General features: G+C 30.4%; 1 protein-coding gene across 1 annotated transcript; it reads right to left on the minus strand.

Moving 5' to 3' along the window:
- Positions 1 to 261: 261 nt before the first annotated feature.
- Positions 262 to 21212, minus strand: LOC129984449 (uncharacterized). Its single transcript, XM_056094335.1, has 6 exons — positions 21110 to 21212; positions 12876 to 13021; positions 10721 to 10987; positions 8114 to 8208; positions 3445 to 3660; positions 262 to 1371 (listed from the first exon to the last, which is right to left on the minus strand). The coding sequence occupies exons 2-6, from the start codon at positions 12997 to 12999 to the stop codon at positions 1261 to 1263; spliced, it is 813 nt and encodes a 270-aa protein (XP_055950310.1). The 5' UTR covers positions 13000 to 13021; positions 21110 to 21212; the 3' UTR covers positions 262 to 1260.
- Positions 21213 to 24161: the final 2949 nt, after the last annotated feature.

The raw sequence follows: 24161 nt of genomic DNA on the forward strand, positions 1-24161 counted from the left end.
AGAGCAGAGATGACTTAAAAGTGCTATGAAAGAGGAATTATTTGAATAGTGATAAGAAAAGGAGTCTCAGAGCAATGAAATAGAACTTCACTTGTTAATCAATATGCATTCAAATCTCAAGAAATCATTCTTTAAATAAATCTTTCTACACTGCTTTGGAATGATAGTTATTAGAAAGGCAAAGATTTTACTGAAATGATATCAGAATTGTTCAAATAATTTTTATTAAAATTTATTTAAATGCTATTTCAAAAATCTATACATCAAGTTGCTTTAAAACTATTTTTAAGATTGATTTACTCAGTTATCATTAAGAAATGAATGCATTAATTTGCTAAGAATTTTATTAAAGAAGTCTTTAATGTGTAGTTAATATTTTAATCAACATCACATGTCTTTTTTTTTGTTGTAATTTTTCAAATTGTTTACATTTTTTTTCTAATATTATAGATTCAACATCAAGTGCTATTTATTAATAGATTCAACATCAAGTGCTTGTTATTATATTTAACAGTATCATTCTTGCACTGTACCCAAGTCAACCCTAACATTAGTTTTCAAAAATTGATCAACATTTTTTCATATTATGTGTCATTGCTTATTGTTTATGCTATTGTGTTGTTTTACGATTTTTCTTTTTCTTTTTAATTCTAAAATTGATATTGATATTTTATTTTGAATTTGGTATTAATCTTGTAGCTTTTAATAGTTGTGCAGGCTATTACGAATTTGGTTTGTATAATTAATGGCAATAAATTTTGACGACAGAATTGCAATCATAGAATAGTTAACTAATAATTTTTGTCTTTTAACTATAGTATGTGATGATCTAGTTTTCAGTAGAGTAGAAATACAATGAAAACAGAAAAGAGAGAGAGAGAGAGATCGTATAAATTTTTGAAATAGATTTAGAGCTCCAATGGTGAGCCATCATCGTCTAAATTTAACAAATATTATATTTCAATATTGATTTAATGAGACTTGATTGTATCTTGAAATGATTTCAAAATAGAAATATTGAGCAAAATTGATTAGTATTTTAAATATTTGTCGAAAAAGGAAACAGTTTCAGTATTTCTTTTGTACACTTATAAAAAATGATATGTTTCCATTGTGTCTTCATAACATGTTTAATTCAGATGTTATCCCTATGTTTCTACCGATTGTCGATAACGTATGTTATCTGTTGTGAAATATGGCGTTATTAAATGCAATTATCCGATTGGATTGATAGGCGGAATGAAGACAGCAAAGAAAATATCACAAGTGATGGGCAGCGCTTCTTTTCGGATGAGGACTACCTCCGCCATACATTCTTCCTCTTCGATCATCTCTGGTGTTCTTTTCTGTCTGACCATCATACGATGATATCTAAAACAAGTAATATATATAAAAAAATTAAGTCAATTTCTACTTTCGCAAGAATTGAACTCGCATTCTTCACCTTCATGTGAAAAATACTGAAATCCTTGCATTTTTCTGATTGAGCTACTGCCTATTGATTTCAACTTTCATTACAAACTTCTAAAACTCTATTTAAAGTATTAAAAATTATTTAAATTTAATAATTAATGAATTAATATTTAAAAAAACTGTATTAACATCAAGTGTCATCTATTACAAGTTTTTAAAAAAATGTATTTGAATATGAGTGGATGAATAAAAAATATTTTATTAACGATTGAAAATTTGAACAAGATATATAAATATATATAGGGAGAGTGTGAACTAATAGTAGGAATTCGAAAAGAAAGAAGAATTGTGATAAGATGCAGAGATACAATTATCTTACTCTCGTGGGTACAGAGTGATTCTTTTATAATTGATCAAATGAATATGCTAGCGGAATAACAGCTGATGAACACATATGATCAAAATTTCACTGTGTTCTTAACAAAGAGTTACTTTTCACCAGGTATTCGCTGTAATATGCTGCCCTGTCCTTTTTGTTACTCCACTGCTACAGCGACTTTCGCAGGCAATGTCTTAACTATAGGATGGGGAGACTAGTAAAATGCCAGGAGTCCATTTCTTTGAGAGGGGGGGGGGGGCTCAATTGTAGGAACTAAATTATATAGGGACAAATATAATACTATTGTTACCAGAAATGTAAAATAAATGCGTTATAAAATGCCTATGTACGAATTCTAAATACAAAACATTTGGTGATATTCAGTTTTCCTTAAGTGCGAAATGCTTTGATGTAAATTTTAATCATTCCTGTCAATACGGCTTAAAATGAATTAATTCATACTTGAGAAATTCTGAAAAAAATAATAATAAAAGACAAATTACGTAATCAGCTGTATGTTCGGTTGAGCACTTTTTATTCCGAACTAAGATTTAGATGAAACAATGTTGTCTTTTTAAATGGAAATTCGAATTAAACTAATTATAAAATGTTGTTAATAATTAATTATAAATATTGATAATTTGAAAAAAAAGCCTGTTTTAGGGAATATAATTAGAATGTTATAAAAATACAATAAAAATGTAAATGGTAACTGAATTATTTCTACATTTCTTCTAAATTATAAGATACTTTAAATTTCATTAACAATATTGTTACGAATGATGAAATCTTACAAAAAATGAAGGACTAAATGTACAGGATGCTCATAAATATATATCCCAACTTTGCAGGGTTATTAAAAGAAAACAAAACAAAGTACACTTTTGTTGTTCATCAGAATTAAAAAATAACAGTTGAAAGTTGGAACTCGGTATTTATAAGGGTTCAGCATGAATTTGCTCTTCTGGAAAAGAATATCAGAGCGATACAATAACTCATCCCTCACTTTTATATGCATATTTGACATGAAGCTTTGGAAAGTTTCAGATATGCGTATGTGGCTATAATCATTTTTTTTTTCCTGCTGCTACATTAAACATCAGGTGTTTGTTCCACCGTTACTAACTGACGTTAAAGAACTATATGTGTGCATATCTGCAGTCTTTCAAAGCGTCATTCCAGATATATGAATGATAATGGGATGGATTATCGTACTGGCTTGATATTGTCCATATTTCTGATTGGACTCGCATTGAATATTTAGAACTATGTTGAATTCAAATTTTCAACTTTTATAGTTGAGTTCCGAATGAACAACAAGGTTGTACTTTTTTAAGTTGCTCTGCAAAGTTGGGGCATTCATCTATGAATAACCTGAATATTTACAATTAGTGACAATGAAAAGTTTGATATTTTGCTTTCAGAGCCCGATTTTAAATATATGCTAAGGATTCCATACTATTTAGTTATGCCACTGCTTGCAGCGGCTGTATATTGAGTATAAACCTTCTATTCCTATGCAAAAATGATATCTGTATATGTATTTGACTTTCTTCAAATTATTGCCAGCTTCTCAAATATATGTATACGAAAAATGACTAAAAAATATCAGATGCGTTTTTACATATCAAGTGCATAGTACTTTCTTTTACCTCATCGTCGAGTCTGGACTGCACTCCTGCGTCCCTGACATATACCACCCTCTCTGGCCTAGGGGTGTCTGCCTCGTAGTCAGGAACGATGAAAGTTTCTGGAAATAAATCCGTGGGATCTGGCGGAGGAGGTTCCACCATTCTTACTTGCCAGTACTGGATATTCTCAAATGCGCAGACTAGCAGCAATACAATGTCTACTGAGATGATTACAATCTGAAAGTACACACTTTTTTAATGTATTTTGCCTGAAAGTGCACTATCGTGATTCATCTCTAGTTTAGAAAGAATTCTTATCATAATTTATAATATGAAAATCAATTATTATGTGTTTAGATATTTTTATATCTTATAAAAAACCTTTGGTGCTAAAAAAGGAAAACAAAAAACAATAAGGCTTTTTTTTTATTTTGTACTTTCTTGCACATGTATTATAGAGAAAGTATGGCAATCGTCAAAAAAAAAAAAAAAAAAAAAATCAAACTGGACATTTTGAGGAAAATCTCCACGTTTTAGACCCCTCTGAATTCAAAAAAACATATTTCTGGAAAATGTCCGCCTGTCTGTAACTCAATAATTCAAATACGCTTTGAGCTACACGAATAAAAATAGGGTTTATGTTTTTTACATCAAATTTATAGTCTTTTATCAAATTTTGAGCAAAATCCGTTTGTGTCCAGCGGTTTGAATATACGTTATCACGATAACTGCAGAGCGAAAGAGAGCTAGACAAATAAAATTTGGTGCACAGATTTAAAATCTGTAGTGTAGACAACTGTCAAATTTTGTGTCAAATCCAACAAGGGGGTGAACGTCTGCCAATCTGTCCTTTCAGAAACATGTAAATATGAAAACTCAACAGCACAATGACTTAAACATATCAATTTCGTATAGGATTTTGTGACTACAAGTGCAGTTTTGTATCAAATTTTTGTTTTAATTAATTCGGAAAAACGCATCTAAAATCCAAATTCCATTTTCGGATACTATTAAGCACGTGCCAGGGACTAATTGAAAAAAAAATGGCAAGGATCACACGATAGACTCAATCAAAATGCTAAATTCATGCCAAAGGTCAATATTTTGTAACTATTGTGCGCCAATGCTATGTATTCTCTGGGATAATACCTTTATTGGAAAATTTGCGAAAAACTTTGGGTTAAACCACCCAAACTGGTTTAGAATATTTTTTTAATCTTTCAACTTTACAAGTCCATCATGAAAATGTAAATGTAAATATTTAATAATATATTCCTGTTATTATGACCATAGGGATCAAAATAATATTCTCTTTTTGGGCATAAAAGTTCAATAATTTGGAGAAAGTGCGGAATAAAATAAAACTTCGCGTTATATTTTGACTTTGCTAGTTTTATTTTTGAAACATTCAATGCAAAACAGAGATAACATTCTTCCTTTGACCTTCTCCTATGACAAAACATATGAGACTTTTTATTGTTTCTTAATATAATGCATAATGTTTCAAAAATTCATTAACAAACTTTAAAGATAGGTAATGCATACGGAAACAAGTTATTTTTTTCTTCTATAGATCATGGCGTCGGAAACGCTAAGTGGAGTTACTACAGAAATCATGCCATGAAAGTAATGCACAAATAGTTATTATGATGATTTAATGCACCTCGAAGCTCGAATCTTAACATTTAATGTAGAAAAATTTTTACTTACTGTTTTGTGCCATTTTAGATGATTTTAGTTAGGTATTTGCTCTTAGAATTGTTTCTAGTGACTGAAGAGAAAAATTCTCTTCACTATGGAAGAAAACATAAAATTGTCATTAATTTATTTTTTTTGAATCTCTGGCTTATTTTACTAAATTTTTAATTCTTTTTTTTCTAAAAAGAATTAAAACTAAAGAAGTTCTAAGTTTTAAGTTAAAGTTCTAAGAAGAATTAAAACTAAAATTCTTGCATATGATATTCTAATTCCATTTTTTTTTTGCAAATCTGCTGATTCATTGCCAAATATCACTCTCTAATTTAAAATAAGCACGATAAAAAAATATTTTTTCTTTGCTTTTTGATTAATCGTTTTCCTGATGAACGTTATTTTTTTTTTTAATCCATAAGGAAAAAAATTTATTTTTTCATTGATTTGTCAACGACCAAAGTTAAAAAATCAAAACTTGCATTTTTTAAATTTAAATTTCAAGAATATTGTTAGCAACAAACTTTCTAATTTCGTTGTCTGCTTAAGTTGTTCTGTTGTAAATTAAGTCTTACACACACTTTTTTTTTTGCGTCCTTATTTTTCTGTTATATGTTTCAATTTTTGTCGTCTGTAATTCGCCAGACGATATCTTACTGTGAATAAGAATAAATGAGCAAATCACAGTTAATTTTTTACTTTTTTTTCCCTATCTTAATTGTATATTATGGTATTATGATTTCATTGACACTTATGAGCAGGCCGTGAGAGTTCTACAAGTTATTTATAAAAAAAGGAAGAAAAATCCAATGTTTTTTCGCTTCAAATTTTAAAGTGTTTTTTGCTTTGATTCCTACTGTCCTTATATTCATCATGATATAATAAGACTAATTATATTTTTACTGGTATTGTAATTGAAGTAAATCGCAATTATAATATTTTAATTAAAACCAATGAAACAGTATTCAAATATTCGACATTCTGAAACAATTTTTATTTCAAGTTTTTAAATGAATTTCAACGAAATGATGTCACAATTAATGAGACAGCTTAACATAATAATTTTTATAGACAAGCCTGCAAATATGCAAATTGCGACATGCCTACTTTGATATTTAGAATTAAAAAAAATCGTTAAAAACGTTCTACAGGGAGTTGGACTTTGAGAAATCGAATGTGACGAATAGCTAGTACTTCTTGGATAGAGAAAAATAACAATAAAAGGATTTTTAAAAATTTTAATTAAACTTTTTAGTAAAAATTAATGCTTTTTATCTTTAATTTATGAGCATATTTTTCCATAAAAATAATTTTTACACTAATTTTAAATTTTTTTAAAATTTTTTTCTGTCATACAAGTTTTATTTTCATCCATTTTCTTCATTGAATCTTCTTAAAAAAATTTCTTTTCATGATAAGCTGTGCAAATGAACATTTATTAAAATTCGTTAACTCTCAAAATGAAATGGAAATCAAAACCCGGCAGATTATCAATCGAAGTTTTTTTTTTTTTTTTGTTCTTTGTTTGTCTACTTAATTTTTTTGTAAGTGTTTTAGTACTTTGAAATATTATTCCTTCTCCTAATACAAATCCCATATGTAGCGTCAATGGTCTCACCACTTCGATTAAATACAAAAACAGAATGAGGAAAAAATACCCAGTTTCACTTCCCACCTGATCCCAAGGTACACAAAAATCAATAAATCAGAACACACTGTTTTGCGGAGTTTTAATTCGTTTTCAAACAACATAAAACAATTTGGCAATGCGTTTTATTTCTTCTTGCATTTTTAAATTTCAAATAAAAAACACTCATGAATTGTTATTCAACCCTGAATATATATATATATATAAGCATTATTTTATGTAAAGCAGAAGGCAGTTTGAAGACAGTGAAGATACTTTTAATTTTGTGACGTCATTTTATTTCATTTTGAAGAAGCAGGCATATGTACAAGCGACGAGCACACAGAACGACACGGAAAAGGAATGAGGAAAACGTTCTTGGACATTTTATCCTTGGTTTTATATAACCTCAGATTTTGATAGGGAAAATATTTCTTTACAGTGCTAATATATAATGGGATTTCGAGAGGGATTTTCGTTACATGCGTGGACAAGGTAAGGGAAACACAGGGAGATTTTAAAAAAGAATTTGCCTGATCAGCGGTATTTTGTCTCTTCACGCGGAGTGTGGGAAAGTTAGGCTTTTAGCTGATTCAGCAATTTAAAAAAGCTTCTCTTGAATTAATTAAGTACAGACAGTGGAATTGGATCACGAAATAAGAGAATATTTTAGACTGAAGTTACTATGGGCTAAATTAAGATAAAATCTTGAAAATTAGTTAAATTGAAATTAGAGTTAAAATATCATTACATATATATGTAATGATATTTTTAAATCTAAATTAAACTGTAATTAATTTCCTAATTTTTATCTTGATTTAGTCCATATTAACTTCATTCTAAAATGTTCTCTTATTTCCTGATCCAATTCCACCTTTTTTTTTTATTTAATTAATGCAACAGAAGCTCTGTAAAATTGCTGAGATCGACAAATTCCCACATTCCGAGTGAAGGTATAAAAATTTGTAGAGCTAACACATTCTTTTAAAAGATCCCTATTGTACCCTTACCTAAATCGACACGTCTAAAGAAATCCCTATCAGAACCTCACAGTATATAATCACGGGGATAAATATTTCATTAGTTTTTCCTCTTTACGCTCTTGTGTCGTTCTGTGTTGATGTGCCTCGTCGCTTCTACTTGTACATAATTATGCCTCCCGGGATGGAATAAAAGCGAAATTTAAATTTTCTGCTTAATTATTAAATTGTCTGCTTAAATTATTATGCTTACATATACATGGATATTCACTGTTCTGAGATTACATTTTCTTTCGAATTCAAATTTATACGGATGAAGATTTATTCTAACCAAGCTTCATTAAAGTTACCAACTTTTTGTTAACTTGAAATTTCTTCTAAAAAATTTTCTTACTTGTATCCAGAATGCCCATCCTTTATAGACGTTGAGATGCTTGAAAGTTCCCTCTCCCACACTCGCCAATATGGACACAGAAATAGAGAGAACGACTGAAAAGACAGAAATAAGGGGTTTATAAACAGAGAAGTAAGGATTATATAAATAAGAAATGTGCGATAAGTGATTCAAAATAATTATATTTTAACAGAAATGCTAAACAGTAAAAAATTAATCAATACTTTGTGAAAATTTCCATATCAAAGAGGAATATAGTTTTTTTTGCCATCCCTGATTGACTGATTGTGGGAGATAATTCTAGCAGCAGCCCATATTTCAATCTGAGGTAGTGAAAAAGCCTAAACAAGTATATTTATGTTAAAAGTAATAGATGGCAATTATGTTAGTAGAATTAATTCAGAAAAAAATCACATTAGGAGATAATAAAGGGAAAAAGAAAAAAAACTGAAAATTATCCTTAAACTGATCTTTTATTGGAACTTCTAAAACAAGAGAAAATAGCGATTTTCAAAGTAAAATAATAGAAATATTTTTCAACATTTTTTTTATAATATTTGAAAATTTTGATGTTTAAAGTAATGAAATAATTTTAGCTCTAAAACTAATTCTAGTTCTATTGAAATAATTCTAGTTCTAAATTAAAAGTATTATTAATTTTTAAATTCATATTTGGAGCTAATCAGGTATATGCAAACTGTTGATTTTTACATATATAATTTTTGCTGAATTATTTCCATTTGTTTATTTTATTTAGAAACAGATCTCAGTTGGCGTCTATTAAGAAAGAATCCAATGCTTTAACACACTGATTCAACTTGGAAAATAATTGCTAACATTTTCGTCTGCACATCGTTGATCTAGCTTTTACAAGAAGAGTCGCATGGATATGAGAAATTCGTCAAATTAGATAAAAGATTTTTTAAAAAAATTGTTTTCTTTCTTATGAACTCCTCTATTATGAGAATTGCCCAAATGAAAAGTGGAAAAGTTGAATAAAAAGAATGCCTTTATTGGAAATCAAAAGAATCGTCATGGGCGTTGCAACGCAGATCCCATCGTTTAGGTAGCAGGTCTATGCCTTTGCTGTAGAAAGATGGTGGTTGAATTTTTAGGAAATCCTGCACTGCTTCCTTCACATCATCGTTTAAATGAAAACGTGTCCCCTGTAATGCTATTTTAAGAGGTCCAAAGATGTGGAAGTCGCAGTGTGACAAATCCGGACTGTACGGAGGGTGTTCCAATACTTTGCAACGGAATCATTTTAAGGTCGTCTGGGTTTCACGGGAGACATGTGGGAAAGCATTGTCATAGAGAAGGATCACTTGTTGTGTGAGTAGGCGTGACGATTTGTTTTTGATTGCCTTCCGTATTTTCATCCGAGTACTGCAGTATTGTGTTGAATTGATAGTGCTTTCTTCGGGTAGGAAGAATTATCAAGGGTAGTCCACCGCAATTGAAGAATCAGAAACCGTACTACCGATATTTTGGCTGAGCCCTTAAATAACATTATTCAAAAAATCAGTAAACTATGTTTTAACAATAAATCATTCCATCTGAAATGGCAACTGGAAATTTTCTTGATTTTCCTTGAATTGATACTGGGAAGTTTCCTTGAAAATCCTTAAAAAAGCAACCCAAACTACCGTACATTGTTCCGATCTGGATGCATTCATGTATAGCATGACTTTGCTTCCGATCAATTTCTTCTAACACGAACAGCTTTAACTGTTGAACGCCATATGCAGTGCACACCTCCTACTGCCTTTTATATCCCTCTTCAGTGCGCTGCTATAGCTGTAGTTATTCTGACGCACTCGTAAGTGTCCACTTTTTATTTGGGTAACCCTTGTATTAATGGTTTGTGGAATGAACCTATTTAGGGTTGTATCAAACTGAGAAATTAAAGGTTAAAAAAAATCTGCAAGAATTTAAAGGGCAGTTTATAAATCTTTGAATAAGTCAAGCTGTCTTTAATTTCAGAAATCTATTATTTCTAGAAAAGTACTACAAAAGGTTATTTTGTGATAGTTCTTATCCCACAGTCCAGTCCATAGGGACTTCACTAAAAATTCTTTGTGAAGAAATCTTTTGCTGATTGAAGTTACTTTGGAGCGCTGAGAGAGCGTATGATATAGAATTCTGATTTACCTCAAATACATGGAGTTTGGGTTACCTTTTGAAGGACTTTCAAGGAAACTTCCCAGTATCAATTCAAGGAAAATCAAGAAAATGTCCAGTTGCCATCTCAGATGGAATGATTTATTAGTAAAGCATAGTTTACCGATTTTTGAATAATATTATTTAAGGGCTCAGCCAAAATATAGAACTCATAACCTCTTTTATCTAATTCTCGTTTTATGTTTGAAATTGCTCCAGTTTGAATTTTTTTAAAGATTTTTAGACTTTTATTAAAAATTTGGGTTTTTTTTTTTCCTTAGAATTTTTTTCTGGTGATTGTTTCTATCTGTACCAAACTTTTTATCAGTAAGTTAGGAATGAGAAATCACTAATGAAGCATCAGAAATTTTGAATGATAAAATGGGAGATATTTATTTTTTGTAAGTTCATTGCTCAGGACCGCTTTCCATCGGAAAAGCCACTTACCACAGGTCACAGCTAGTCCCACCTTGGTCGTGAGTAGCCTTTTAGTGCCCAGGTATAGGTCTGGCGCCCTCTTGACGATTTGCAAGATGCGTATAACGGATATTGCCAGAAAGCAAGCGAGTAACAATAAGTGGAAAATGGACAGTACTCCAGCTGCTGTCCCGTGGGTCGGAAGCTGGGTGCTTTCGGGAGATACACAGGTTTCAATGTTTCTTTTCGTTGAACAGACTCGCCAGAGGCCAAAGTGGCCTCGTTCCTCTTTGATACCTGAAATGATAAAAATATTTAATGGGGGACTAAACAATTTTTAAATATAAAAACTATTTGTAGATAACATGTGATTATTAATTCCTTTATTTGCATCTTTTTGAGTAGAAAAGATTAAGCAAAGGGGAAACTTTAATGAGCAATTTTTGTACAAAATAGTAAATATCTACACCAACGTAAGTTTGATAGATAATTACTGTTTATAAGTGCATGGATCTTGATACGTTCATAGAAATTTCAGTGATGCCATGAATGTTTTTTTCAATAATAGCAATTACAAGACCTTGTTCAACAGAATTTATTCAAATTCAGTGGACTTATGAGTTTTGATACTGTTAAAGCATTGCAATTAAAATCAAAACATGAAAAAATTTGGTGATTGAAGTAATTAAAGAACATGTTCAATCATATAAACCTCAGTTGTTTCTTAAAAAAGTATCTAAATTAGTTTTAATACCACAGTTTGAAACGTAAACTAGAACCAGAGTTCCCTTCGACCAAAATATAAAATATTAATCAGTTTTTGTAAAGTATCTTACCATAATATATATTTGTTCTTTATCATAAACTGCGATAATCATCGAATGTGATCGTATCAAATATCATGCTCCGTATCCACAAATGCTTTGATACAGAATCTTTGTTAAAAGGCATGTGATCTTATGTTTTACGAATTTTCATGCGTTCAAACATAAAATATTAAGATTGTTAAACATTTCCTCTTGAGTAAATGTATTTTTATTCATTTATAACATGAATGTAAAGAAGTCATCATGTTATACCGCCTTCTGAAGAAATCATTGGGCAAGTCCATATGCTGAGGGTAATCCTCCACTCTAATTTCTTTGTAAATGGAATGGGCGCCTTTTTTTTCAGGTAAATTTTCTTATAAGAGTGACCATCTCACAACTAGATATAGGTAGCCTATAGAAAGTGTTGTTAATTTTCAATAAATCTCAGCATGGTTCTTGAAGACAGCACATTTATTAAACATAAAAAAGAAAAGAACACAGGTATTGACGGTTACACACACAGCATCATGTTAAGCCGTTTGCGGGAGGAATGCTCCAGAACGAAGCTAAGAGCGTAATCACACAGATATCTCTATGCGAAAAAAAGTAGTCCCCTCGCTTCATCTCAATAGAAATGTTTAATGCATGGAAGATAGCTTCTTCTATTTGAAAGTCCAGGAATCTTGCATATTCTAGATTACATTTAATCACACAGAAAGTCCCATTTAATAATGAAGCCAGTATTTAGTCTCAAACGTTTCTCTGTTTGGCAGCTATTTGGCCAAAAATCTTTATCTGGAAAATTTTTGATCAATTTTTCCATTTCCGATATTAATATCAAACATTAAACGGAAGTTCCCAGCTATTTGGAGATTTAGTATTAGATTTACATCCTGTTTAGAAGGAAAGTGAATGCGGTCTTGTAGTGAACTTCATAATTTTGAAATAGAAATTAAATGAAAAGTGATATCCTTCTACTCCAGACTTTCATATTAAATCAGCGAGAAGACCACCAACATTGCGTTCAACGTGAATCTTTGATAGAATCGTGTAGAACATTCTGTTCTTGAAGAAACGATTTCACCACCAGGTATCTTACCTTCTGTATCAATATGCATTTTTCTACATTGTACATTGTTTAAATTCTCAGTTAAAGAAGTAGGCCTTTTGAATCATTATAAGATATAGTTCTTTCGCCTAAATAGAAAACTTGAACATGAGGTTTTCAACTTCTATGATAAAATGTGAAAGAATATTTACTTCGATTCATTCACTCTTTGTTGACAATTAGCTAGATATTTTTAAGTACCCTGTAATCGGATTTTTAATATGTTTATATATATATATCAGGAATTGTTGATAGCAAAGGTACTAACCTCGTATTCTCCTGTTCGAGAAGTGCCCCCACTCGTCCGAGGGTAGGACGATGAATTGCAAGACAAAGCAGAGGCCGGACACCAGAATGGCGCAGACTGGCAAAATAGACAGAATGCTGCACATTTCAGTGCCTCCTGAAGTTCACCTGTCAATGAGACAATATTTACAATCTTGATTAAATTTTGTTTTTGTTTATAATAGACGAAGACCAACTAATGAAAGAAAATCAATTACATTCAATTTGATTGATCTGATTTCGATGCTGTTTCTAAATGGCAATGTGCAGACTCAGATTAAACTTGTCAGAAATATTGTGCACATCTTCATTCCTCTTTTCCTTTAAACTTTCAAAACTAAATATTTTTAACTGATTTTTATTTTTATATAAGTAGTTTTTAGTAGCGCATTTTTGACAAACTGAAATAGCAAAACACTATATTGCAGATCACTTTTTAAAATGTTTTCTTCAGCATATCGTGAATAAAAAGAATATGCAATCGAAATTTAGAAGCAATTCAAACACATTTTAGGGAAATGACATGACAAACTTTTAGTAATACAATCTAAATAGTTATTTAATATCAGAATAGTATCATTTTTTAAAGAATTATAAAATAACATACTATAAATCTTGTAAATGATTTGAATAATGTTCCAAAATTAGTTAAAACAATATTTGATTTTAAATTTAATATCTTTGGAAGTTCGGTCTTTGTATAAATGAAAACACAAAATTAAATAATTTTTAAACTTTCACACACACACACACACACACACACACACACACACACACACACACACACACACACACACACACACACACACACACACACACACACACACACACACACACACACACACACACACACACACACACAATACACACACACACAATACACACACACACACACACAAATTCTTGACTGCTAGAGATCCCTTGAAGTTGTGAAGATTTTAGGCAATTGCCTACTTTCCCTATTGAATAATCCGATCCTGTCAATGCAGTATCATTATTCTTTAATATACCGGTTTTGTATAACAAACTATATTTAAAAAAAAACTTGTAAAAGTATTAGAAATAATTGTCAAGCAGCTTTTTATGAATCACGATTTAATGTTAAATAGAGAAGCGGAACTCATTTATTGAGCAAGATGGCAATGCACGGTGATTTTCCAATGGATCTCACAGTGATTGAAAAGTATGGAAACTTGTAGTTCATTGTATATCTGATTAAACAGAGACACTGCATGATATATTTTCGAGCATGACAATAATGCATGTCGAAATACATGACATGTGTGGTATGGAGAAAAATTACAGAACTTTAAAAAATAAAATTAATAATGTCTCACGCATCTTATAAAAATGATATTTGCCCCCTTCAACTTTTAAAAACATAACTTCAAAATATAGAATTGATTACAACACTTTGGTACTATTTCCTGAAAATAATTTTTTACTTATTTTTCAAATTACAAACGAGATAATCGATTCTTTACTGCATAATTGTGTCCATGTTTACTTTCTCGTATATGTAACCTACAGAAAGCATAGTAATCGTCAAAAACCTCGAACTCGAGATTTTGACAAATCTCCACGTTTTAGACTTCCCTGTATTCTAAAAATATATTTTTTGGAAAATGTCCAGTCTGTCTATCTGTCTGTGACAAAGGTAACACAAAAACGCTTTCAGCTGGACGAATGAAATTTGGTATACGGTCTTCAGAGGAAGTCTGTCTGCTCGGGTTTTTTAATATAAGTTAACACGCTAACAAAATGAAGGTTAAATAGATAAAATTCGGCACACAAATTTGCCATCTAAAGAATAGACGCCATTTTAAATTTTTTAGCCAAAACAACCAACAAGGGATTGGCTGTCAGTCGGTCTGTATTTTTAAAAGCAAACAAACACTGTAACTCAGATACAGAATTATTTAAATACATCAAATTTGGTATGGAGTTTTGTGACTACAGGTTTAGTTTTAGGTCAAATTTTGGTTCCAATCGGGTAGAAAAAACGCATTTAAAACGCAAATTCGATTTTATTATACTATTGATAGCCATATAACTCGCCAAGGATGACACGATAGAATCATTAAAAACGCTTAACCCTTTAAAGGGCCATTTTTTTCAAGTCATATTATGTTAAAATATTTTTAGGCTTGAAATTAGAATAAGAAAAGGGATTCATTTAGCTTATTAGATAAATTTAATTTGATTAATTAATTAATTTGGTTAATTAATAATTAAGTAACAAATCAAGACACATCATTTTGTCTGAGATAAAGAACTGAAGCATCTAAGTTTCCGTCTTTCTAAAACAATTTGTCAGAACTTATGCCAACCTACATAATTTCATACAAAGATTGATAAATTTGGTGGAAAGCATACTTCCCACGGCCCTAGAAAGGGTTAATTCACTCCTTAACGCGTAATTTCGTAACTATTATATGCCAATGCCATGCAAAGCGTTCTCTGAGATAACACCTTTATGTCAAGAAAATTTTGCGGAGACCAGTCTTCCTGGTTTCCTGTCTTGTAGTATTTTTGAATATTTTATGTTTTTTGAAATATTTATCATGTTATTGGTTTATGCCTTCCCGATTTATATTATTTATGACGAATCTCAATCTAGCCTTTCACTTCCCATATTTAACTTTTCAAAAGATTCAGATGCCTGTCTTGTAACACAATCTAATACTTTCTTATCTTCGAAGAAGAATTGCGTGGAGGGCAAAACAAGAAGCGATATAAAAGAGCAAATGTCCGCAAGAGCTTTGACATCTGTTGACGTCAGCCTTGGGGTCTTTGTCATGAGGAGGCGGTGGCTTTTGACGGTTTTTAGTATGAGGCAACCATTTTTGGCTGGCAGGTGTCAGCCAACTAAATATGATCGGAACTTTCTTTGATTTTTGATACCTTGCAGCAGTTTTGTCTAATATCAAACTCACTGCCGATGCAAAAAGTTATTATTTTGAATTCTATCTCACATATTCCTCAATTACGTTTTAAAAAAATCATTTAAAAATATTTTATATAAGAGGTTTCCTGGGCTTTGAATCTGACAAAGTTTTATTTCCTTACTGATTATGTTATTTAATTAGCTAATGGAATTAAAAGGTAAATGTTTTTTGAATCTGAAACAATAGGCCATTTGGACGTCTAAAGTCATTATCACAAAGTGCATATATATTTTTTTAAATTTTATTTATAATTTGTAGTGAGACATGTTATTTTTGATTTTTCATAATGAATATTTTGCTTCAACTGAAAATGGCAAGTTTGGTTGATATCTTATAAAATGTCTATTTCATGATTTTTTCTTCTTCTTCAGTCTTGTAATATTTCTGTGATAACTGTTATAATAACTTTTATATAACTGTTATAATAACTGTTTATAAAATAAATTTAAAGAAGCTTGGGATCTCTAGTTTAAATCATGATAATGTTTTAATTTAGTTCAGCTTAATTTAATTATATTAAAATCTAATTTTATTAGCCCTATTTTGAGAGGGATCTTATAACTTTGAATAGCTATTACATGGCGAGGATGACATTTGAGCTGGCACACCTTCTCTAAATTTCCACACGATAAAGTTTTAGATTTGATTCGTTCGTTCTTTATTTCATTTTTAAGATATACTAATAACTATTTCTTTATTATTTAAAGTGTACGCATTTAATGTGTCCAATACCATCGCTACACATTTTTGTATAAAACCAGTAACTAAAGCAATTATTTATGTCGTTTTAAAATATACTTATGATATTTCGAAAAAAAAAAATCATAATTAAAGAGAAAAAAATGTTCGAAAATGGTACTGATAACGTCAAAAGTTAATTTTTAAAAATTTTTAAACGACATAAAATGGTTTTTATTTAATATTATATCGAATTTATTGTGCTAAAGTTTTGCTTAAATTTTAATTAAAAATGTAATTAAAACTTGGAAAATTTCTTACTTGAAGAAGTAATTGTGTACCAAATGTGGTAGCTCTAAGTCTGATAATAATGTCTGCTCTATAAAACATTTTGGAAAAAAAAAATCATCATTTCGCATGTATGTAGAATCAATTTACAAGTAGCATGCCAGATTTTAAACACTATCGTGTTAAAATGATATTAAATAGACTGCAAATCTGTGCTTCTTTGCTTTATCTGTATTCATTGCACTCTTTTATGAAAATTTAAAACTTTTTTTCCGAATAATTTTTAAGATTATTTAAGAAAGTGATATATGTTCTTATTTATATATATCCTCCCAAAACTGTGTGCATGTGTGTGTTTGAGAGTGAGTGAGTGAGAGTGAGTGAGTGAGAGTGAGTGAGTGAGTGAGTGAGAGTGAGTGAGTGAGTGAGAGAGAGAGAGAGAGAGAGAGAGAGAGAGAGAGAGAGAGAGAGAGAGAGAGAGAGAGAGAGAGAGAGAGAGAGAGAGAGAGAGAGAGAGAGAGAGAGAGAGAGAGATTTCAAAGAGTCGTAAATACGTAGGAAATTATTCTTCCCAAACCCCGTTAATTTACTTTACAAACAGCTATAAATTCAGTTTTATGTCTTAAATTGTCTCTTTTGTATGCAACTGTAACAATAACTATATCTATTCAAAAGCAAAAAGAATTTCAACACTCCCAAAAAAATATCATATGACAGTGAAAGAAAACTGATTTTTAAGATTTCGCAATGCGCTTTTTTTTTCTTTTTACTTTCTATACTTTTTTTTTAATGTTGGATAATTATAAGCTTTTCATTAAAAATAATTACCTTTTGTTCAGATTGTATATTATTACTGATCGTTCCAACATCAATGCACTTTCAGTTTATATTCTTTTATTGTAAGTTTTGGTGTTCTGTTTAAGTTGTCAAAAAAAGCACTTCTTTAATAGCAGAAATTAAGATAGATACAAAAATGTGCAAAGGGGGGGGAAGAAAAGAAAGAAAGAAAAGAAAAGAAAAGAAAATTCTATGTGACGAAAATTGAAGCAAGAACTTGAATAGGAATAAATGACGCTAGCACATCATTTATTTTGACATACTCCTTCCACTTAGTACATGAAAGAAAAAATATATAAGAGTATACTGAAAAATTTATAAGAGTATACCACTCCCACCGGGAGGCATCTCAGAAATGAGGAAGAGAAGGTTGCGGTATGGCGGTTGGGTGCGTCTACCTCTTATCGATGACGAGACGTACTTCCCACGGGAAGGGTTGTACCGTGTCCGGTGATGACTCTTAGGACTAATTCATAGTTTCCGCCTATGTTGCTGTCGCTGCGGCCCGGTCACTCAGATTTTTCCGTGTGCTATCGGGCTCGTCGGAGTAACCAGTTAAGATGAAGGTTACTTTAAAACAACCGTGATAAAATCAACTAGCAAGAATGATATCTCTAAAGCTTTCTTGCAAACACTCTCAACTAAATTTGCTATCCCTTACTGCCGTATGAATTTGCGGACCTTAGACAAAGTCACGAATGCCTTACGTAGCATCAATGAGCAATAATTACGAAATATAGATCCTTAGTGTGAATCCAACGTTTTTATTGAATCTGTCTTACGAATAAGTACTTTGAACATCTTTTTTTCGAACCAATTGAAACCGAAATGTGACACGGAATTAGCTGTAGTTACAAAAACACATACCGAATTTCATTAATTTAAGTTATTGCCTTTACATAAGTGTGTAAAAGTGACAGACGGTCATTCCTTTGATAGATTTGGTTTAAAATTTGATAAGAATATGCATTTTAGATGACAAACCTGTGTGCTAAATTTCATCTATCTAGCTCATTATTTTTTTTATAGTTATTGCTTTCCCTTGTACTCGAATAGCTAGCCAGCCAGGCAGACTCAGAATGGGACTGTCTGGCTGTAGTCCATGGACTCGCTCAAATTTGATAGAAACCTATAAATTTGTTCTTAAATCCTTATATTAAGTTCTATACGAGTAGTTCAAAATGTTTTTGAGTTATAGTGTTCACAGACAGACATAATGCTACTTTCTGCAAATAAATTTCTTTTAAAATTTAAAAATCCCCATTAAGCAAAAAAAGTAAATTTAATTGCAAACTGGAAAAATAGAATGACTTAAATTAGTGTGGAAAATTGAATCGTAAAAACTAAAAAAAAAAAAAAAAAAAAAAAAAAAAAAAAAATGAAACCTTCTGAAATATTAAAAAAAAAAAAAAAAATAAATAAATAAATTCTAAAACATTATGTTGTAGCTAAATGCAATTTTCCCACCATTAGGTTGTCGAAACAGATAAACGGATGCAGATAACATAATCGCTGTCATTAATAAAACTGGATTCGCAGTTAGAAATAAATTTGATATAATTCATAGATTTCACAGAAAATAATAAAATCTAAATTTCTTTACTAATAAAGAGAAATATATGTTTTGGATCCCTGCGGGTCGAATCGTTTGATATATAGTTAAAAAATTTAACACATACCTATTTTGGAAAGTGGCAATGTGCACTACGGAGCGATTATTTTCAAAACTTTAATTAGAATTGTAATTAATTAAAAATTAAGCGAAATTTAGGTGTTTTTCTGTAATAACCTCCAAAAATAAAATTTGTACAGTTTCAAAATTGAAAAAATACTTTTTTTTCATAATAATTTAATAATTCTGCACTTTATTCAAGAATTTTGGCAATTCTTTTGCTTTATTTTCAACAAAAGATTTTTTTACATAGCTGCCATGAAATTTAAATTATTTGCATTGTTTCATCAAATATTTTATCGTCTGTTTTTTCTATTGTTTCTAAACAGGAATTATATTCTACATCTTTGTGATTTAAAAGATGAATAAAATATCTCGCGAAATTTAGAACATAGATGAGCCGCGCAATAGGCTTTTAATAAAACTATGATGTCACAGGACTGGTCATCATAGAAAGTCACTTTCACACAATAAATAGACAATTAAAATAAAACGGTTTTAATGGCTGACCATTTGGCGGAATTATGGACATGAAAATATATCTAAATAATTTAAAGAGAATTAAATGTAACCAATATCCCCCGCGAGACAGATGGTCTCCAAAGGCAACTGTTTGATATGCATAGTGGGATACCAAAAGGAAACGCTAAATTTTTCTCGCTATTTAGTATCTAAAATTTATTAATTTTTTTGCACTTGATATAATCAGTAACAAAATTTGTAAAATTTTCCAGAAAATATAAAATTTTACTGAATAAAGGTGAAAATAATAATGCATCGTTAGATAACATCGTTAGTATGTCGTATTAAGTATTAGTATCAAGTAACTTGGACATTGTATTGATATGAAAATTTATCATCAAAATACTCCACTAGAAAATTTATAATAAAACAAAGGTATTTATACATAATAAGTTTCCGAATACCAAACCTACAATGCATTTCAATATCGCTTAGTTATATGTTTAGTTGAATGTTTCGAAAAAGGTTTTTTGGCTTAGTTGTTGTGTTTTAAACTCCGTCTCAAAAAGTAAACAAACGAGTCTCCTTATTTGAATGTTGAAACCGTGTTTCCTGCACAATTCGTACAGTGAATTAAATAATTCCTTGCACTCTAAGCACACGAAAATCCATTAAAATTCTGTTTTTAAAAACTACAATTCACTTCATTTGTTGAAAACTTGATAACGTAAATCTTCAATTTAATTATGAAAGTCAATGGAAAAGCTGCAGCTTATTCTTTAATATCTTTGAGCGATTTCTGGACAGATAACAATTTGAAAATAATCCTTTCACAACAAATAATTTTTTGTAATTCAATTTGCAATATTTTTGAATAGTTTCGTCTTTTTTCTTTTAATGTCAATAAAATAATGTAATAATAATAATAATAAAATAGTTTGTTCTTAATTATATTATTCTAAAGACAACTTTTGGGAATTTTTACAAATTGAAAGTTTACGAAAGAAATGAATTATTTTATGGTTTAATTTAATTTTAAAAATTATCTTTTGCAATTTGATTTATATTAACCTTTTAAGAATTTTTCTTTCTTCTTTCAATGTTATATTGAAAAATAAAATAAGTTGGAAATAAAAGTTAATTTTTCAATTCGTCAATTTTTTTTACTGGACAACATCTATAAATCTGTACGAATCGGAAGACTGTGAAAGAATATCTTTTCATCAATAGCAATCGTTTGCTACTTGAATTGTATTAACTTTTTTTTAGACTATCATAACAAAGGAATTAACATAATAAATTGAAATAAAAGTAACCGGAAACCATACTTACCGAAGCTGGTTGTCAGGGTGAAATAGATGATTCTGTTAAAATTTGTTGCTGTTGCTCTAAATTCCAGAAGGTCCGAGCTAAGTCCAATTCCTGCACGAAGGCCACAGATGTTTTAGAGGGAAGGAAGAGGAGAGGAAGGGAAAAGGTGAGTGGGAAGTGACTTGCCGTATACGGTCACAGAAGTTGGTCGGAAACTGGTTTTTGACTGAATGGAATGAATTCGAAACTAATTTACGCTTTCGATATGATGAAAAAATTAACTTATCTACAGAAGATACTTTCATTTCTGTATATAGTATTTGTTATATATCTACCAAGATGTAATATTAGTTAAAAGAAGCATTTAGATAGATTAAATGTTATCATGTGAATTATTAATTTTATTTCTTTTTTTACTACATTACAAAGAGGATATTAATGTGGTTTAATATTTTTGTTAGAACTATGCTAAATTAATATCATTTATTAATCGACAAAATTAATTCAAAAGTTAATTTTCTTTCATTTCTTTTGCATTTTTTATTGTTTCTTTTGCTAAAATTTTCATAATTTAGGCATATTTTTTCTTGCGTTTTCTGTTGTAATGCATGTGGTTTTAAATTTAAGAATAATAATTCACTGTATTTTTTAATAAAATCAAATAATTATGTTAAACTTCCTTTCACAATAATTTTTGGTAAGATTTTATTAATTTTTTAGATATTGCATGTAAGAGATGCCTTTATTAGTGAATTTAATTAAGAACAAAACAAGCAATTACATATTATATAAAATTTATTTTTTAAATATTATCTACAAATTAATATATCTACAAAGATTTTCCTTTCCAAATATACTAGCTGATGAAAATATTCAAATCCTAGTCATTGCTAGGATTAGAGTATTTTTAAATCTAAATATTTGTAAAATTTTAAAATTAATAAAACAGTTTTCAGCTGCAGCGCCTTTCATTGATTTTTCTTCTTTCTTCTCTATAATGTCTGACCCTTCCGCCGACAACTAAGTTCCTCTTTAATATTTATGATCCCTCTTATGAGAAGATTTTATTATTAAACTTGCTCCCTCCCCGGGGGCACCTCGAAATGAGGACAAGAAGCTTCCGGCATGGTAGTTGGTTTCCCCACCACCCTGGAGGATACACGAAAAGGTGAGGGTCTGGCTTCTCCCATTGATGACGGGACGTACTTCCTTAGGGAAGGTTTGTATCTTGGCCGGTGATGGCCCTTAGGATTCAACCACAGTTCCCACCAGTATTGCATTGCGACGGTCCGGTAATTCAGTATTATTTATCCGTATGCCTTCGGGCGGGTCGGAGAGTCAATGATATGTCTTCTTGCTTTTGTGGCGTATGCGTCGTTCCTTTGCTCGCACTTGGTCTCCTCGATTTCACATCGCGTAAACCCTAATTTTTAAAAAATATTTATTTTGAAATGAAAACTCTTTGTTGGTTTACTTTATGACCTTTAAACTAACTGTATTCTATTTTGTTTGGAACTATAGAAATTAGAATAATTAATTTACAGCTATTCTATGAATTCAGTTTTAAGCGTGCTATTTTCTTTAAAATTTTTGTTAATGAAATCAATGGCTTAATGATTAATGAAAAATATTTGAATGTTTCCTATCCAATTTTACATAAAAAATGAGTTGAAAATTGTTGTAATCTTAATAATTTTTCTGGAAATTTGGCCGAAAATGGTCAATGTAATAGAGTTACAAATTAAACATCACACATGAAATGAATAGTAGAGAGAAAAAAAAATAAAAGAAAAAGAATTTAAACTTAAAGCTGCAATTGAAAGGGTTAGGTTTTGATATCTTCATTTATTTAAACTAACATTATTTCCATGTTTTCCACTTTTATATCTACTTACCTTCTTCAAAACCTTTAAAAGGCTAAAACCTTACATTTGTGGGAAAGTTTTTTGAAAATTAAATTTTAAATACATACCGAAGCATATTTAAATTTTGAATGAAGAACCTTCACCATATCCAGCTTGCAGAATAAAAAATACTTCCTCTTTTATGTCCTTAACCTCCAATCTCTTGTTCCGAATTTTTCGTTTTTCTTGAGCAGAGGCATGATAAATTTTTATTAAATTCTGCCAAGAGATTACGGAAGTTTGCAACAAAATTTGTTGGAAGTTAAGTAAATTTCCTTAATAAACTGAAACAACAACAAAATATTTCACTGTAAGCAAATATAATTTGTGGCTGCAGCATACATTTAAGGTAACTCTGCAAAATTTATTATTCATAAATTCTGAAGATGTAAGTCTATCTTACTGAGCTGAAATATACTGCCAAGTGTTTGCTTTTAAATAAGAAACAGCAGCTTTTACTGAATTTTGACATGCTCATCAAATGCTCAATTTGTTTGGTTAGCAGTTTGACAAAGGCTTTTTGTTCTATTACTTTACATCCGCCGGCGTCCTGACCTAGGAGTAGCGCGTCTGGGCGTCCCGGGTTCGAATCCTGGTTCGGGCAGAAGTTGGACTTCAGCTCATATGAAGATGACATTCACACACTAGCTTGCACAACCCCTTTTTACTGGGGAGCTCTTTCACACACCTCACAGATAAAATACAGGGTAGAGAACAACCATGCCCGAACCGGGACCCTCAGATCACGGGGAAGACGCACTACCCCTAGGCCGGGAGTTTAAGTTTCCCCCACCATAAATAATGAAAATGTCAAGGCCCAAATATGGTTTTTAAACCGTTTAAAAAATTTAGAAAATTTTCTTTTAGTGATATTAATTCTTTTTTTTTCGCACTCTTTTCTGAATTTTGACTGATTTTTCAACAATAAATTTCATTACAAAACGAAATTTAAACTTTATTATTTTTTTTTATTATTATTTCATCAAATATTTGATTGTATGATTTTCTTCCATAGTTGAAAGCTAAAGAAGAGAAAAGATTCTGCTGATTGTCTGATAAATTTACATGAAGAATTAGAAAGTGAAATAATTATTTTACTACATCCCCCATGGACACTTCAGGTATGGGGATAAGAATCTTCCGGAATGGTGGTTGGTTCTCGCTTCCTT

Source organism: Argiope bruennichi, chromosome 9 (assembly GCF_947563725.1).
Source record: "Argiope bruennichi chromosome 9, qqArgBrue1.1, whole genome shotgun sequence".
Taxonomy (NCBI): domain Eukaryota; kingdom Metazoa; phylum Arthropoda; class Arachnida; order Araneae; family Araneidae; genus Argiope; species Argiope bruennichi.